The 19,611-nt window shown below is 47.1% G+C and overlaps 1 protein-coding gene across 2 annotated transcripts in view; it reads right to left on the reverse strand.

Moving 5' to 3' along the window:
* LOC135917713 (uncharacterized) overlaps nucleotides 1–19,611 on the reverse strand; it is a 108,802-nt gene that overhangs the window by 40,777 nt on the left and 48,414 nt on the right. For both annotated transcript variants that reach the window (XM_065451280.2, XM_070534736.1), the window contains 3 exons: nucleotides 10,067–10,164; nucleotides 8,482–8,565; nucleotides 1,584–1,721 (listed from right to left, as the gene is read on the reverse strand). In XM_065451280.2, coding sequence (XP_065307352.1) covers nucleotides 1,584–1,721; nucleotides 8,482–8,565; nucleotides 10,067–10,164 — 320 coding nt within the window. The remainder of the gene's footprint in view (nucleotides 1–1,583; nucleotides 1,722–8,481; nucleotides 8,566–10,066; nucleotides 10,165–19,611) is intronic.

Raw genomic sequence — 19,611 nt, forward strand, 5'->3', positions numbered from 1 at the left:
TCCTCGCGCATCCTGCTAATGCGTCGGGTTCCCGTCTTTGAGGAAGCCTTGTGACTTGGGTTCTATTACGCGCAGCACCAGGCATACTTAAGGCACCTTTCCTGTAATTGCGCAGCGGCACATTCCCAGTGGCACATGCCAAGTAACCCAAGCTGTCATCAAATAGGTTCATTGACGGCCAGCACAGACCGTGTGGCACATACGCAGTACTCGAAGTCAGCGGCAGAGTTTATTCGAGTAGCGGTCCCGTATCCGCAGTGACCCATGTCGGCGTGAAAGAAGCTCGTTGATGAGTGGCATGCACACATCGCCAGCTACTCAGTGACCCGAGCTGATCCGACGGTGATAGATAAAGGGACAGACGAATGGATAGATGGATGAAGATGGATGGTTGGTTGCATGCATGAAAGTGCATGAACTGCCGAAAGCTGGGCAGGCCATAAATTGCGTAGAGCAGATAACTGGTGAACCATTAGAGTTTCGGAATGGGTGACAAGGGAAGGAAAGTGCAGTTCAGAGCGGCAGAAAATTAGGTGGGGTGATGAAATGAGGAAATGTGCTCGCGCAAGTGGCAATCAGCTGCCGCAAGACAGGGCTAACTTGAGATTGCTGGAAGAGGCAGGCGTCCTTGAGTGGACACAAATATAAGCTGGTGATGTTGCCTTCTGTTATGTGTGGCTCGCACAAGAGCCACAAAAAACGACTGTTCTTGTACCGGAAGGTAAGCGATTTACACTTCTTGCTCAAGGAAATGCTCTTGAAGAAGTACCTCTGCTCAGAACAGTTTTACCTAGTTTATATGCCTGACGAACAGCTTCGTCTACGTCAGCGTTTCTTTTTTTCTTCTGTACGCACTAATACATGTAGTGTATTCACAACTATTACATTCAAATCAAGTTAATGGTTTGCCTCTACACGTGCTCTGAATAAATGGCTCGATACCCGTGAGTAAACTTGTTTGCTCTCTTTAAATTTATCATATTATTATTATTATTATTATTATTATTATTATTATTATTATTATTATTATTATTATTATTATTATTATTATTATTATTATTATTATTATTATTATTAGTATTATATATTATTATTGCACACCATTTGTAGTATGAAGACGCATTTACTATAATCAAGCTCATGTGGTGTTTGAATATATAGCGTAGCATTTATTTATTTATTTACACAAACGTGCGCTACCCCGTAACGGTCAAGGTTTGCAGAGGCCTGAAACCTCAGCTAACGTTGCTTTGTTTACCATGGAAAAAATTATGGGGCTTTACGAGCAAAAATCACTTTCTGATCATGAGGCACGCCGTAGTGGAGGAGTCCGGAAATTTTGACCACCTGGGGTCCTTTACCGTGCACCTAAATCTAAGTACATGGGAGTTTTCGTATTTCGCCCCCATCGAAAGGCGGCCGCCGTTGTCGGGATTCGATCCCGCGACCTCGTGCTCAGCAGCCCAACACCATAGCCACTGAGCACTTTGTTTACCATTCATGCTACGATAAGACTAGAATGTCAGAATAGCTACAGGCCATATGGTTAAGGAAGGCAATCACTTCGTGCGGCCAGTACTCACGTGCAGGGTTCATTGTTGTCGGCTCCTCCGTGGAATTGGTCTCGACATCTGAAGAAAGGCTAGACATGGCGTCTGATGTGCTGCCTTCAGTAGAACTTGAAACCGTTTGGTCTGGCTTTTTTGTGGTGCTTGCTGTTACTAAGCAACAAAATGTAAAACGCAAAGCAGAGAGCTCAGATCAATGCACTGCTTCGAAAGCCAGGTGTCTGCTTTAGCCGATAATATTCTCATATATGACAATGCAAACAAGGCATTTTCCTTTCGTGGCGGTAATTCTTTCGACACTTAAACTTAGTTTGTTGGTTTTAAGCTTCTTTTTAATACGTTTCTTCGATTGGCATACACTGTGTTATGGAAAGTGATGGGATATGGGTGGTCTGGTTTCAGCGCTTTGACGTTGTTTTTCACCTATTAATAACGTTTTCTTTCGTGTGTGACTGGCTGAGTATAACTCGCGTTCAAGTTTGTTTGTTTTCGCGCGTTTCACAATCAGTGATCTATTTATCGCATTTATATTGCTGGTGTGTCTTCATCAAAAAGTGTTTGAAGTCTTCACTAGTCCCTGTTGGTTGTGACATATCTCTCTGTGCCCTCCTTCGCCTAGCACGGTCCCCTTTCTTATTGCATAAAAGTATTTCCTATCTTACCACTCTGGACACTTTAAGCTGATGACAGAGTAATTGCACAAAATAAAAACAGGGACAGAAGGGGATGAAACACACAATCGCTTTCAACGAATGTTTATTTGTTGTCTCATCTTCTCTATCCGTGTCTCGGTCTTGCGCTATTACTTTGTGGTTACTCTGATGTTCCTGGATATGTACCAAAAAGCCAAAACTTGCGTATTTCCAACTGCTTGTAGGTACAGCGGGGTGTGGCACTTTCGGACACGAAGGACGTTTGCGCGCACGCGCGAGTAAGAGCATGTGCGAGACAGGAAATGTAGGGAGTCTTGCTGCTTGAAAATACGACTCTGCCTAGCTACTACGGAGGAGTTTCTTGGCGCACGTTGTATGCGCTTGTCCCTAGGCGTGCCGGCAGAAGTCGCGGGGCGCGGTAGTGCTGAACTTACCACCGCAAGTTGGCGGCTTGAGGCAATTATATCCGCAAGTTGGCGGCTCGAGGCCATTATATTTATTCGATCATGTTTTTACTAATGAAAACAAGGTGTCATTATTTCGCATTATTGGTGGCACCTCCAGGACACCAAAGCGGCAACGGGGACATCAAAGCTAAAAGCCGGACTGGTCTATGGGTTGGGGCTTGCAGAGACGTGCGCGTGCCAGGGGAGTATAAGATGGGCTGTCCGCTATCGCGTACAGCCAATTTTTTATGCGAATACCCCCTGGCGCGCTTCGGCCTCTGCGGCCCCAACCCACGGGCCACCCTGCTTCCAGCTTTGATCCCCCCGCTACCGCTTGGGTGCCCCGGAGATGTTGCGACGCCTGCTTTAATATAACCTCGGGTGCTCTCCTGAGGCCTCTTTGTGCCGGTTACATGTGCCCTCCTGGAGCATTGCTTGTAAAAAATCCGATCTATCACCGCGATGAAAAAAGCGACCCGCGACTTAGGCAACATCAGTCAGAACATTGCCTCTTCAGGTCACCAAGCGGTATCCGAGCCCACTGCCTGACCGCGCGGGCAGCCAGCGGCGGAGCGTATAAACCAACTCGACCGCACTCCGCAATGCCGGCATGTCTAGGGGACAAAAGAATACAACGCACTCTAAGAAACCTCATCCGTAGTGCCTAGGCTGAGTCATATATTCAAGGAGCAAAAGCCCCCAGATTTTCTCACTCGCGCCCGATCTAACTCGCGCCTGCGCAGAAACGTCGAGCTCCGTCAAAAGTGCCACGCCCCGCCGTACCTAGTAGCTATTCTAAAAACGCCTCCTGATCAATGTTAGACCATATGGGGCTGTTTAATTTGCAAGTACAGGGCCGTTCTGGGATTTCGCCCACATCCAAACGTGGCCGCCGCTGCCGGGATTGAATCCTCAAGATTAGAAAAACAATTCCATCACCACAGAGCTATTTTGCCAGTTCGAAATCCTCTCTTTCAGCTGTCAAAGACACAGAAGGCTCTGAGTTAGCTGGGTGAAATGTTTTTGTATTAGGGCGGCGATATCTCACATTCATTTATGCTGTCGGGGTCTGAAATAGGCAGTTTGGATACACCCGGTCCCTTCTCCAGCGTAACTTTTTCTTCAACCAAAAGAGAACTGAGCCACGGGAAGCAGCGGGCTAGAAAAATGCATAAATTAGTTTGTTTTTTTTACAATCGAAGGCATCGCGCCGATAATGTGAGTTTTTTAGGCCGGCATAAGCCGCGTAAATAGAAAGCTGCCTCAATGTGTGCTCAGCAGAGCATTTATTATCGCGCGTTCAAGTGCCTTCGAAATATTGCTGCAGTTCCCTGTACAATCATAGCACGTCACCAAATCCACCTCACCAGAAAGCTGAAAGGTTGATATGGGTATATTTCTGACGTCTTATCAGCAACACTAAATGAACCTAAACAGGCTAGCACTAGTTCAATATGTGCTTGCGCGGCTTTGATGCACATTCAAATCATACGATATCATTTGAGCGAGCAACGCTGCCAAATCAATGAGCATAACTAGAATAAACAATGTTTGCACTTGAGCTGCAGTCACAAGAATGGCACTGTTGCTGCAGTCTACAATACAATTACTGCCCCGATCTACATGCATGTGGCAAAAAGTGTAAGAAGAAAGTGCAGTCCCGATTTATGCAGAAGTACGGGGTGAATTTCAAGATGAAATCACGCAGGGAGACGTTGAAGAGCCCTATCCGTGCACAGTAATGTTAAAATCTTCTTATCCTGCAGATCTCCACGATATCTGTCATTTAACATCAGTACATTTGGCCATGCATTGGCTTCTCCTGCTGTTATATATTGATGTCATTCTTTTTCTTGCTGTTGCCTTTTTTTCAGCTTGGTTATTGCCCACGCCCGCCTTCTTACAAAAACATCGAACTGTCTTAGTCATTTAGTACGGACATTTTACAGAAATTATCAGACATTTTACAACATCATACCTGTGGGCACCCACATAGTGCATTATTAGTTTAAGGAAGCTTACCGGCTGAAGGCAATGATTGTAGGAGCATGACCTTCCTTTTTACCCTATATCGTTTAGCCTTTACTGTGGTAAATAGGTGAGGCAGTTACGGCTGTGCAACTGTTTCGTTTACTGTGTGTGCAACAACTCCGCTCGGGAAAAGTCGGGTGTGCGCACACAGAAAATGCCTGTTTGCGGCCTGCATGCTCGCACCACGATGGTTGATTCACGACAGTGCTATACTTTCCATCATTGCTGAACAGACAGCTTTCTTTGATGGAGGTTTTCGGATTATTTACAGCTCCGGTAACGATTTAGTCGTTTACGCGTGGAAATAAATGTTACAAGTGGCAGAGCAAATTCCCGCCTGCTTTTTGCTTCACGGTGCGGAAGGAAAACTCGCGTTGCCCAACGCTTCTTCGATGTTTGACTTCACTTCTGTGGAAAGATAAGTTGCTCGAGTAGGTCAGTCACACTTGCGTTCGGAAGACGCAGCGCTGACTTGTATCCTTAACGAACTTCAACAATCCGTAATATTTAGTTCCAGGCGTGCTGACCGTAACGGTGTTGTTGTCGTTGTAGTCAGCGTTAGCCTCTCAGTAATTGCAAGCGATCAATTGCCGATCATTGCCGCTAATTGGCTATTTAACGCTGGTGGTTTAGCTTGTTGTTCTCGCTTTGCGGAAAGGTGCGCATGGAGAACGGTTGAAAACACGGGCACTCCTGGCACAGTTGACACGTTTAAAGCTCGTGCGGAGTCTCCTCTCACGCCTTCAAGCCACTGATTAACTTTCCTTGCAGTTCACGATGAAGCACGCCTTCCTTCTGGTCTTCCACTTTTTAAATGAGTAGTGTCCTGGTGCTAAGTGATCCCCGGCCTCTCGGCGGAAAGTTAATGGGGCAGCCGGCGGCGGCTGAAGCCTGCTTACTCCAGACTGAGAAGGCATTCGATGGCAGCGCGCCCGTGGCGTCCCCTTGTGCGTGGTGCGCAGACTGCTCGCGGTAAAAGCCCTACGGCGCGTGATTTGTCGTTCATTTATTTTGTGTGTGCTAAGTCTCCGCAGTTCTGCAGGTGATGTTCCTCTACAAGACAGTGCAACAGCAATGTCACATATCGACACCTTCGCACAAACTCAAGCTCGGTTATTAGACATTCCGCTTAGAAACTCCCGAACCTTTTCATAGGATAAATAAAAGCTTCTTTATGCTCATGTAAGGAGACTTCGATTTGTACCAGCAAAAAAGCTGGAAAGTAGTGAATTTATTTTCCTTGCTCATGCACACGTCGGTCCTTCCTTGCGCCGGCTATGGGGAAGGAAAAGATGAAACCAGATCTGCCTTTCTCTTGATGCTGACTTTGCTTCGTTTGTACCTGTAGCCGCGCTGCACTACGTTACGACAGGTAAATACTCCGCAACAGCCTCACTCCCATTCAGGTTTCGTTACGCCGAGCAATAGCACTGCGCTCATAACAACGAGATTATCCCTTTGATTCACGCATTGGATATACGATGTTTACTTTTTCCTTGGAAACATTGCTGCAATATTGAACCATTTTCGCCCTACGAATTGCGCAGTACTCGTCGTTTTTCTTGTGCTTCACGCCAGACCTTGCACGGAGGGTTCCTGCCAAAGGGAGGGGTGCGACCTGGCGCGCAGCGAGAGGAGGGGGGTGGGGAGGTTGGGTAGATGCCGCTTTAGCAGCTGCAGACCAATTGTTAGGGGCACGTTGTTGCTGCCAATTCGTTTATTATACAAGATCCATTTGCAGGTTATATTGAAGTTCGTGTTGATGGCTATTGGCGGAGCATGCGCAGAGTGTCACGTACTTTAAACATCGCCTCCCGTCACCGACGACGCTGGTCAAATGGCGAGCGCACCGCAGACGCACCATATAATGGCAAGGCTTATCTTACGTGCAGCCCAGTGACACGGGTCACCCACTGACTGCAAAAAAATTTCCGCTTCGCATTTACGGACTCTGTATCGCCCGCTACGCTCTCGTTTGCACGATAGTTTAAAGTATAAACCCCATGCAAGCGATCTTGCGCGCGAGAGCGACAAGCGACGCGATGGAGATGGATGTCGCGTTCGCTCGTCGCCTACAAGTGATACCCCATGCGAGCGATGACTTCGAGCGACGTCTCCCCAGTGTTACCGGTTTGAGGGCAGCAATATAGGCGCCGAAACTAGCGTGACGCGTGCTTTATTAACCGAAGTTGATGTGTTTTACTGTAAAAAGCAGCATAAAATATATCTGAAGGTTTTCCAGTAGGTTCTTATCTTTGCATGTATAAAAATTCAATCGTTTGCTCGTTCCGTGCGATAATCGGAAGTACTTGAGTTATATACGTCCAGTTCCGGCTTCGCGCTATTGGCTGCTCGCTCATAGCACTTCCGGGCGACTAGCGACAAATTCTAGATTTGAAGAACCGAGCGATCGCGCGACAAGACCGAGCGATCTGTTTAAGCGACAACCCAATCCGTCGCTCGAAGCCGTCGCTCGTCGCTGTCGCGCACAAAATCGCGCTCATGGGGTGTAGCCTTAAGAGGTGCTTAAACAGGGTAGCAAAGCACGTCAGCCTTCGTATTATCTGGGCAAAAGCACCTATTCAGAAGCAAAAGTTCTCAGGAGAAGGTCCCCGAATTTCGCTCCAGGGACCTTTGGTTTTGGCAAACACGAGGAAGATGCTTCTGTCAACCTAACAGTCGGAAGCAACTGCAACAGTCACATCATTTCTTGTACTGCGCCACTGCACGGCCTTCCCCTACCACACGAGCAAAGAATGAAGCCGAATTCCAGGAGACGCAACAGTCAGTAAGGCGAAACAACAACGGGAAACGCGAGAGAGTCGAGCGTCTGGCCATGATTCCCGAGGCCCTTAAGTTAAAGGTAAAATATACCTCACTTTGGCTCCATCGCAAAGCTCACATCATAGTCATAAGGGCGAAAATGCGACAAGGGTCTTATACGCCTTCCGTAAAGGCTTTAGCATCGTGAAGAAAACTAAAAATAGGCGCAAGCCCTAACGGAAAAGAAGGTGTGAATATTTGGTATACTTTGGCAGAGGCATACCCAGGACGCGAAAAATTCAACGGGGACCCCAAAGCCGAAATCTTGTTGGGCCTCAACTCACGGACTTCTCTCGTCCAGTCTTTGATCCCCCCAATGCCCTTTGCATACTCTGTATATCCTATGGCCTCCCCACCACCTCGATAATTACCTCAGGTGCTCTCCGATGGCCTCCATCTACTGGCATATTGATTTTCGTAGGCTAAATGCTTCCGCCGCATTACATAAATGCATTGCAGTGAAGCTTAGTAAAGCGCATTTGTCATTATGGAACGCACATACAACCCTTGGTGGAAATGTAACGAAAGCATAACACATCACCAATGCTACGCAGCGCTTTGCGTAGAAAAAAATACAAAACAACGCTATTTAAGCTACACGTAAATAACAACACACTTGCATAATACGAAACAATGCTCAACTGCGTCACATACGTGGAACAGTGAACGAACAGTAACAGCAGCAAAATTAGAATATTTTCAGTAAGTACAATAATAATTGCCTCATGAGAGTAATCAGCGGCGAAGCTCGTCTATGATTTATGTGCTAACGAAGAATGAAAGTTTAGTCAGTTAAAAATTTGAGCGACTGATGTAATTTGTTTTTGTTAGCTCTTTTGCAAAGGTTTCGCATATGAAAGAATATCCATGAATACATCATTATAAAGCAGTTGCTTTACTGTTGGCTCTTTTTATTTATAAGCACATTGTTTGTGTTACGGAGACATAAGCAGTGCATACTTTTCTTGTAAACAACCGGGTGGCTTGTGTCAGAGCCGCCGCGAGCGTCGGCGTCCTCGGTGGTGCAGTCGGCGCAGTCATTGCCTATAACGCGAGCAGAAAAAAAAGTGCGACAACGCTTTTTACAAAAATAAGGATAAATTGGAATGTTCTGACAGTTTCACAATCCAAAAGCTCAATGATTTCGGCGAAAATTTAGTATTCAATGAAAGTAGTTCATTCTATTTAAAGAGGTAAATATTCGCAACAGTTGGTGGTCGGAAATTTTACTGCAAAAAATTTACCTCTATATATTTTTCGGGATTTCTCAAAAAAACTTTTCTACTGGCTTTCTTACGCATTATGTCGTTTTCAAATCGACGTCAGCCAGCACTCGATATTTTTATTCTCGAGGAGTGCCAACTACATCGCACGTAATAAACAGGCGCGGGGAGATTCTGTGGTGAAGTATATTCCTCTGCTACATTTCGTTTTCGCTTAGACGTTCTCCTTCGCAATGCAGAAGTGTATTAAATCAAACCGCCAGTACGTCAGGTCTTCCGACATATCATGGGGACGTGTATCTGAGATTTCGCACTAGAAACGTGGCACCATGTGTCCACTTCCGTATTCACAATTCGATAGCTTTATTTCAGCCATGCCAGCGTGCACTTCAAAGCACATGAAAAAAGCGATTTGTTAAAAACAATTCGGTAGTATCGGCCTTCGCAGTGATTCAGCATTTCCCACGTGCGCTGCCACAAGGAATACATCGCCCAGAACAATCGGGTATTTTAGCCCTCTCCATTTTCTAAGAGACATAAGTGTGAAAAGGCAGGGAGAATAAACAAACGCACGTCCAGCTGCATACTATGCACGTTCTACATTTTTTTTCGTCGCTCTCTATATATAAATGCCCAAAACAAAGAAACATTGAGCAACTTCAGGGCAAAGCAGGAATGCGGAGATACTTTTATCGTGTAAATAATCGTCTCCCTCCAATAAAACCTTCGTTTTGAGCAGTACGCATGTCCTATCTATTTTCTTTGTTCATGCAGTCTCTGTCACATTTCGCAGCCTTAGCAAAGCCGTGAGTCGTATTTATGTATTCGGAAGCGCCTGTGTGTGCTGACATCTTATATCAATGAGTTACTTATTACTTTGTGTGTTGAGACTTTCTTACCGGAGCTGGAAACTCGAGCAGTGCCCCCCCCCCCCCCCCCCCGACTTATCCGAAAAAAACTTTCCACGTGTGTCGCGCGCACATCTTGCAAGCTCGCGAATACTCTCTGGTGGTTCTCAAAGGCGATAGGTTTTTATCTTTAATCATTCCACGTATGCATTGAAGCTCCTCTTGCTGCTTCATACTTCTGCATTTTGTGCGACATGCCAGTTGCATCGCAATACTAGGATGGTTTCGCCACTACACACAAAATTTAAAAGAACCTAATTAATGCGGCTACTTTAAATGACCTCGTGAAATGCAGGGCAATTGCACCTGCTAAGCATAAAATTATTGTAACTGATACGCGTGAAAGAAAAATCCACATTATCCTCAATTTGCACAAGAGAGCACTCCATGGAGGCGCCCATTTCATTCTCTTACCTCCACTGAACATCACCAATGACACCACAAACACGGTGACCAAGAAGAGAACGATGGCTGCCGAGAGGCAGAGCCACCAGATGCTGTCGGCGTTGCTCCTGCAGGGCAGAAAAGACATTCAGATCATTGTCAGATCATTCAGACATCAGACAACGAAATCATCACTGCCACTTGTTGTTGACCGACTGCAGTTGTAAATGCGCTAATACTTTGAAAGAATAACGGGAGTCAATCCCGAACCATTGTATTACATAAGCTGGCATCGGTGCTGAACAAGTGACTCCCGGTAATTCCTTGATAAATGATCACAGCGAGGTGAAGCACATCAAACACATCAAACAAAAGTGAACCAAAACCAAATATAGATTTTAATAGGGCAGCCTATTATACAGTTACAACAAATTACCTGCCAGCAAATAATCCTAGCTGAATATTCCTGCCGTAAAACGTGTTTAATATAGTTGGTAGCAGGCATTTCTGCTAGTAATGAATTGACATTGACAGTAATGAAAGGTGACATTGACGATGTCACCTTTACCCAGGCCACCCGTCATCCCCGGTTTCAGAGGACCTCCATCAATTCTTGTATATTGTTAAACTAGATTATTTTTATTTTTCAGGCCTACTATATATTGCGAAATATTTCATTTTGATAAGATGGGAATTTACTGGCAGAATATTTCAGTATTCTGCCATTCTCGAGAACAAGCTCTATCGCTTTCTGAAGATTTTTTGCGGAATTAGAAAGCGATAACGTGTTCGAAGTAAAGTAGTGTTGTTATGAAGATGGTTGTGTCGTTATACCGCTTTCTTAAAAAAAGTTCCTCGTGAAGCATTCAGATGCTCTAAGAGCAAAACAAAAATGCCTGGTTCCTTATACTGGGGTGCTTTCTAACTACCTTCGGTGCACTTCAGGCCGGTCTCTATAGCAACCAAGCTTAGTAGCCGTAGTAGCCGTAGTACAGTTTCCCATGTTAGAGATTACTGGAACTAATACGCAAGAAACATTCTCCTTTTAGCGACTTATATTTTTCACATTCCTGCACTTCAAGCTAAGTGTGCTTAAAAGACTCAATGAACCAACACCTAACACCACAGCGACTATTCTCAAGGAACAATTTTCCTTTCCAGTGCAAAGTTTCGAGTGCAGCATTGCATTTTCGTTATACATAATAACATAGGTTGCACACTTTATTGTAAGCAAATAAGATGACAAGTTAATGATACCGAGAACAGATGTTTTCGTTCCGCATACATGAAAGATCCAAAACTTCGGTATTCATTGAGCTTCAACATAAGAATTCATTTGGGTAGATTGCATGAGCGTCTATTTGGTATAAGTTCGCCGTAACTACGTGTAAAATGCAACATATATTGGGCACAAGACAAAAAGGACCGCAGGAACACATACAGTGCAATTTTTATAAAGACTCTTTTCTTAAAAACACTAGCCCAGATATTGTTAAGAACGGCCCAGCTGAGGTGCAAGTGTTGCCAGCCAGTTGCGACGATGGCGGCGTCAACTTTCAAGGAACGCCACCGTTACGGTCTAGTTCGACGAAGTGTTCGACGAAGCAGGCTTTTTGCCGCAACACGACACCGCCAAACGGGTCGGCCGCGAGCGGGCCAGTTGCCGCGGGAACGTAGCCGAGGACCCCTTCCCACGCACCGACCAAGACGCAGGACAATGGCTAGCCGGGCGTGCTGGGAGGGTCAGCGCCGAGTTCTACGAAGTCGGTGTGACGCCGGTTCCGGACCGGACCGAGAACCTGGGTGTGTGTGTGTGTGTGTGTGTGTGTGTGTAAGCCGTCCCGGAGAGAGGCGGCGTGTTTACAATGACTGGACGTACGTTTCCATCCCTTTGGAAACAACGGGGGACCGAGTGTTTATAAACCGCTGTTGTGCGGATGCTCGAGACACTTTCTTAAGCAGTCATGTTGGACTGAGACACTCTCTCAAGCAGTCGTGTTAGACTGGCGTACTTTCTCTCGAAGTCATGCTAGACTGATGAACTGCATGTAAATGCTGTAAATAAACCCTTATTCCTCGTTCTCGATGAGAAGCAGTCCTTCCCTTCATCAACGTCCTCAGCGTGGATAGGTTGGATGACGGCATGGGCCAGCTACCTTCTAATTCATGCCGGACTCCAATCTTGACAACGAATCACGAGCGATGTGATTGAACCCCCAATCCTGACAACTGGTGGCAGCAGTGGGATGGACTTTGCGACGTGGTGCTCTGTCTGCGGTGAGTGATTGGTTCTTGCTTTGACTCTTTAGGCTTCATTTTGTGGTTGCTCTGTTTAGAACAGCAGGGAAGCTAGATTGTTGAGTGTTAGCTAGGTTGTGTTTTCCTAGCTAGATTTAGAGAGCAGAATCAAGGCAGTAAAGCAGCAATCATGGAGTTAAAGAAACTGCTGAGAGACGAATTGTTGATTGTTGGTGAGGAACTGGGCCTACATGTACGCAAGGAAAAGCTAAAATCGGAATTATTGGAGCTAATTTCCGAACAGGCCAGTGAGGAAGACATTGAAATGGTATTGGAACTCCTAAAAGAGAGAGGGAAACGGGAAAGACAAAGAGAAGAACGGAACATAGAAAAACGAGAGAGAGAGAGAGAGAGAGAAGGGGGAGAGGGGGTAAGACGCGATAGGAATCGCGAGTTAAGAAAAATGCAACGGGAACTTGAAAGCAAACGTTTGGAGTTCTCTCAAGGAAGTGAAGGCGCTCTGGGACGATCAAGCGAGGCAGAATCGTACCGCATAGACAGGCTATTAAAGCCATTTGAGTTCGGAACCAACATAGGCTTGTTCCTAAGCAATTTTGAAAGGGCTTGCGAGAAGATGAACTTCCGCCTGAGTTCATGACCCCAGCGGTTGCTGTCTATGTTGCCGTGTGAGGCGGTGGAAGTAATCGCCAGACTGAGTGCACAGGATGCATACGATTATGCAGAAGTTAAGACTAGTTTCCTGAAGAAATACCGCCTTTCAGCCGAAGCTTTTCGGCAAAGGTTTAGGAGCACAGGCAAGAAAGATAGCGAGTGGTATCCGGAGTTCGCATACAGCTTAAAGGCCAACCTAATCGAGTGGCTGAAAAGCACGGAAGCGTACGACAGCAGAGACATGATCAAAGAATGCATGTGCCTAAAGCAGTTTTACAAAAGCATCCCCCAAGCTGTGAAACTGGGTGCAAGACAGAGGGAATGTAAACACTGTGGAAAGGGCAGCTGAATTAGCCGAAGAGTACGCAACGCGTAGAAAGTTGTACGCCGAGGACGGAAACTGGGATGGTCGATATCAACCGCGGAAACTCGTTCCATTCAAAAAGGGTTCGCAGATTAGACGATCGGAGCCTGTAGACGTGGAAGAAAAGCCCGCAGAAAAGAGTGAGGAGAAACCTACCGAAGAAACCGCTCAAAAAGAACAGAAAAGAAAATTCGAATCTTTTAGACCAATTCGCTGTTATAAATGCCACAAACTGGGACATATAGCTGTAAACTGCGCGAAGCCTATTGTAGTTTTCTCTTACGTGGAGGAAAAAGACGAGAATATGGAACTTTTAAGTACATATCTTCACGACCTGCAAATTAATGGCAAACCATGCCGAGTGCGAAGAGACATTGCCGCTATGATGGACACTGTCCATCCGTCCTACGTGACGGTAGATGATTTCACAGGAGAAGTAGCATGGACCAAACAGGCTGTAAAACACAACGTGTGTCTGCCCATGGCCAAAGTAAAAATCAGTGGACCATTCCGGGTGCTAGAGACTGAGGCTGCAGTTTCAAAATTGTTGTCACTGCAATACCCTTAAATCTTTTCAAATCGTTCGAATCAGTTACTGCGTGACAAAGGGTTTAAACTGGAAGAGGGCATATTACAGGCATTGACGTGAGGCGAAGCTCGTAAAATCGCGTCGCTTTCCGCTGAACATGCACAAGCTGGTCCAGCGGAAGCAGAAAAGGGGATAACTTCAATACCCGGATCCGAGCTAGGCTCGAGGGATGAAAAATCAGTCGAGGGGAGCCTGCCAGCTGACCAGCTCAATGAGAGCGTATCACTAGAGTGTCAAAGTTCAAGCCTGCAGGAAAAGCAAGCTGACGGAAACGCAAGCGAGACAGGGTCGTTATTATCACCGGCCTCAAAGAACTTTGATGAGCTCTTACGCCCTTACGTGTGGATAGAGAGTCACTGGCAGCCGAGCAAAAGATTGATGAGAGCTTAGCTAAGTTACATCACACAGCTAGAGAAGGCATTGCTAGGCGCACCGTGAAGATACATGAGAGAGGAGGATTGTTGTATCGGCACTACAGAGGTTGAAAGGGTAGGATTTTAGATCAGTTAGTCATACCTACTAGGTATAGGGAGGACCTTTTGAGTCTCTGTCATGGAAATGGGTGGTCCGCCCACCTAAGCATAAACAAACCAAAGGAAAGATTGCTTATGGAATACTACTGGCCTGGCTGTTTCCAGGACGTAGAAAACTTTGTAAGATCATGCGACGGCTGCCAGCGCTCTGGTAAACCAGGAGAGACATGGAAAGCTCCCCTGAAGGTAGTTCCCTTAATAACAGAGCCTTTCAGACGACTGGTAATAGACACGGTGGGGCCCCTACCAAAAACAAAATCGGGCTACAGGTACTTGTTTACCATGCTGTTTCCGGCTACAAAGTTTCCAGAAGCAATCCCTCTAAAAGAGCTCAGCTCCACCGAAGTAGTAGACGCGCTTTTGACAGTGTTTGCACGAGTTGGGTTTCCAGCCGAAATTCAGGCAGGTCAAGTGTCAGTATTCACGAGCGCACTGACTTCCTCATTCTTGTAAAAGTGCAGCGTAAGGTTAATACACAGTTCTGTTTATCACCGTCAGTCAAACAGTGTAGAGAGGTGGCATTCAGTGCGTAAGCGAGTTTTGCGTGCGCTCGGTTACGAGCACAAGGAGGACTGGGAGAACTGTCTGCCGGCAGCTTTGTTTGCCTTGCGAACGGTTCCACATGAAGCGACAGTGTTCTCGCCAGCAGAACTAGTGTATGGGAGGATACACCGTTCTCCACTGAGAATGTTAAGAGAGATGTGGGAAGAAAGAGGAGAGAGTCCAACAGTGGTTGAATACGTGCTAACTTTGCTGGAAAGGCTAAGCGCAACTCAAGAACTAGTCGGAAAGAACATGGGAGTAGCTCAAAAGAACGCCAAATTCTATTACGACAAGAATGCGAGGCTTCGTACGTTTAACGCCGGAGACCAGGTAATGATCCTCAAACCCTCAAGAAAGAAAAAGCTGGAAATTCACTGGTACGGGCCGTTTAAAGTGTTGCACAAATTTTCAGATACTAACTATGCTCTGAAAATGCCCGGTCGCAGGAAAGAGGTGAGTATATATCACTGCAATTTGATGAAGCCGCATATAGAGCTGAGCGGAGTCGTTAGCTATATCATCAAAGAGCAGGATGGCGCTAGTACCAAGTTTAAGGAGTATAGGGCCACCTCCAACTCTGAAATCGGCCCAGAAGAAGTAGTAAAACATTCCGTAAGCTCGCACGCTCTAAGACCCGAGCGCCTAGATGAGCTAAAAAGGTGTTAGGGGAATATCTCGGCTGATTCAACGATCGGCTGGGTAGAACCGAACTTATAACGCATCAAATAGAGCTGACATCAGCCGAACCAGTAAGATCGAAGCCTTACAGGGTGTCTCCAAGACAGAGAAAGGTTATGGAGGCAGAAATATAGCGCATGCTAGAGTTGGGAGTTATTGAGCCCGCTGAGAGTGACTACACGTCACCTCTAATATTGGTAGAAACCTCTAAAAAGGACCCTCGTCCGCGTGTATACTACAGGAAGTTAAATGCCATCACTAGGGATCAGCTGTACCCGATACCCAACATTCACGAACGAATTGAAACGGTTAGCGCTGCTAAATACATTTCAACTATAGATATCGTACGGGGGTACTGGCAAGTTCCCCTTTCAGAAAGTGCCAGCCGCTATGCCGCATTCATCTCACCTGTAGGCACGTTTCACCCTCTCACACTCATCTTCGGGCTGAAGAACGCGCCGTTTACCTTCTCTAATTTACAGGATATTGTCCTAAAAGACTTGCAGGAGTTCGCCTTGCCATATCTGGATGATGTAGCAATTTTTTCGGACAGCTGGGAACAAGACGTATCGCACCTCAAACAGGTGTTCTCACGGTTGAGGAAGCCGGCTTAACGATGAAAGCGGAAAAGTGTGGATTTGGGTGTTCGCAGGTAACTTATCTGGGCCACGTTATCGGCCAAGGCACGAGACGGCCGGCCGAGCTGAAAATAGCTACGATTGGAGAATTTTCTCAGCCGCGCACGAAAACAGACCTTCGTTCATTTTTGGGACTTGTGGGGTACTATCAACGGTACATTCCAAATTACTCGCAAATGGCATGTCCATTAACGGACGCTCTCCGATAGGGAACACCGAGTAGCGTACACTGGGATAAGAAAAGAGAGAACGCTTTCCAAACTTTGAAAACGCTATTGGTTTCTCGTCCTGTGCTTCGCGTGCCAGACTACACAAAGGAATTCATAGTTCATTGCAACGCAAGTGACAGAGGCATGAGCGTGGTACTTAGTCAGGTCGGCGACGATAACGAGGAGCATCCTATCCTCTATGCCAGCCGTAAACTAAATGTAAGAGAGGAAGCCTACAGCGCTTCAGAGAAGGAATGCGCTTGTTTAGTTTGGGCCGCCCAGAAGTTGTCATGTTACTTGTACGGAGCGAAGTTCATCTTCAAAACCGACCACTGTCCTATGACGTGGCTCAATCAAATGTCACACAAAAATAGACGCTTGCTCCGATGGAGCCTCACTCTCCAAGATTACAACTTCTCCTTTAGATATAAGAAGGGAAAGTTGCATAGCGATGCGGATGGTTTGAGCAGGCTAATTTGCATTCTGCGTTTGAGGGTCCCGCCTAAATTTTAGGGTTACTAGCGTTAATTTTGTTAAAGAAGATCCACTCTCATTTAGCAGGATTCTCTCCATGATTGCTGAATTTGTCAGCACGAAATTGCTTCAAAAATTGGCATAGCAAAATGCAGCATTTTTTGTTTCTGCACTTATGTTTTTTGAAGCCTAGCGGGTCTAAAGTGAGAGCCAATGTACGTCATCTCGGCGCAGAGCCGTGTTGTGGGGTTCATTTTGCAGTTGCCGGTCCTTTTTGGATGTTTTGGGGCGGTGACATCATTACACAAGTGGTTACTGCGAGCCTACATCACCCCCTGGCCACCAGCCTTTCTCTTCCTGCTCAGCGGTTATCAGCGCTGGACAGTCGAGACTTTCCGGGTGATGGAGGCGCTGTTAAGAACGGCCCAACTGAGGTGCAAGTGTTGGCAGCCAGTTGCGACGACGGCGGCGTCAACTTTCAAGGAACGCCACCGTTACGGTCTAGCCTCGTCACCATTGTGACTCAATGGGTTCGATAAAGCAGGCTTTTTGCCGCAACACGACACCGCCAACCGGGTCGGCCGCGAGCGGGAGAGTTGCCGCGGGAAAGTAGCCGGGGACCCCTTCCCACACGCCGACCAAGATGCAGGACAATGGCTACCCGGGCGCGCTGCGAGGGTCAGCGCCGAGTTCTACGAAGTCGGTGTGACATCGGTTCCAGACCGGACCGTGAACCTGTGCGTGTGTGTATGTGCGTGTGTCAGTGTAAGCCGTCCCAGAGAGAGGCGGCGTGTTTACAATGACTGGACGGACGTTTCCATCCCCTTGGAATCAAGGGGGGGGGGGGGGGACCTAGTGTTGTGCGGATGCTCTGCACACTTTCTTAAGCAGTGATGTTGGACTGAGACACTCTCTGAAGCAGTCGTGTTAGACTGACGTACTTTCGAAGTCATGCTAGACTGATGAACTGCATGTAAATACTGTAAATAAACCCTTATTCCTTGTTCTCGATGAGAAGCAGTCCTTCTCTTCATCAACGTCCTCAGCGTGGATAGGTTGGACGACGGCATGGGCCACCTACCTTCGAAATCATGCCGGACTCTAGTCTTGACAACGGATCACGAGCGATGGGATTGAGCCCCCAATCCTGACAATATGTAACAAACTCTCACAAATGTTTTATATGTTGCGGGGATGTTGGGAGTATGTAAAGACTGCATTTTCAATATATAAATACAGGATAAGCCAGAGTAGATAAGATTGCTGACCACCAACAACACGCAGCAACCAGCGTCTCGCGATCTTCTTCTTCCTCTGTCTTCTTTCATTTTTCCGTAACAGGACCTCCGGCTGGTAATGCGCCGTCTCGGCGCATGGTAGGCGAAGAATTGCGGGCGAAGTATGGCTTCAGCCGCGAAATGTGCACGACGTCAGCAGGTGGCGGACTTGAGGATGCATCAAACTGTAGCGGCGAAATCTCTTAATTAGCGTCGTCAACTTGACTTAGGACTTTATAAGGCCCTGTGTAGCGAGAGAGAAGCTTCTGCGAGAGACCAACCCGACGAAATGGTGACCAAAGGAGCGCCCAAGCAGCTGGCGGTAGCATAACGCCGCCATGGCACCGGTAATAACGCTGTTTTTGTACATGCTGCGAGGCTAATGAACGAGATCGGGCGACTTGACGTGCCATTTCAGCGCGATCGATAACTTCACGAGCGTACTCAGTTGCAACACGTGGCACAGAAGGGACGATAGTGTCTAACGGCAATGTGGGGTCACGACCATACAAAAGGTCAAAGGGTGAATATTTTGCGGTGTCATGTCGGGACGAGCTATACGCGAACATCACGTAGGCCAGCGTGGCCTCCCAGTCGCAGTGATCGTTGGAGACGTACATCGACAGCATCTCTGTGATTTTTCGGTTGAGGCGTTCTGTGAGACTATTAGTTTGTGGGTGGTTGGCGGTGGACAGCTTGTGCTCAGTGGCGCAAGAGTGGAGGAGGTCGTCGACAACTCGAGACAAGAACGAGCGGCCGGGGTCTGCAGCTATCGAGGCGCACCATGGTGGAGAATAACGTCATGCAGGAGAAAATCGGTGACGTCGGTTGCGCAACTAGTCGGTAACGCCTTAGTTATCGCGTAGCATGTCACGTAATCAGTAGCGACGGCGATCCACTTATTCCCTCAAGTCGTCGGCGGAAAAGGGCCAAGCAGGTCAAGGCCTACGCGAAAGAACGGTTCAGAGGGATCTTCACTTGGATGGAGTCGTCCGACAGGTGGCAGGGGAGGTTTCTTCCGGCGCTAACACAATTCGCAAGTTGCGACATAGCAACGCACGGAGCTGTAGAGACCTGGCCAGAAGAACCGGCGTCGTACACAGTCGCATGTTCGGAAAACTGCAAGGTGTCCTGCCGTCGGTGCATCGTGAAGTTGTTCGAGAGCGATGGATCGCAGATGACCAGGAAGGACAAGGAGTAACTCAGGGCCGTCAGGGATCATATTGCGGCGGTAGAGGATACCGTCATGCAGACTGAACATGCAGCACGTATGAGTGCAGCCAGATTGCACTCCGGCGATGATGGAGTGTAAGGTATCTTCGCTTTGTTCAGCGCGCATGTCTGTGATCTCAGTAAAACC

The sequence above is a fragment of the Dermacentor albipictus genome, chromosome 3, assembly GCF_038994185.2.
Source record: "Dermacentor albipictus isolate Rhodes 1998 colony chromosome 3, USDA_Dalb.pri_finalv2, whole genome shotgun sequence".
Lineage (NCBI taxonomy): Eukaryota > Metazoa > Arthropoda > Arachnida > Ixodida > Ixodidae > Dermacentor > Dermacentor albipictus.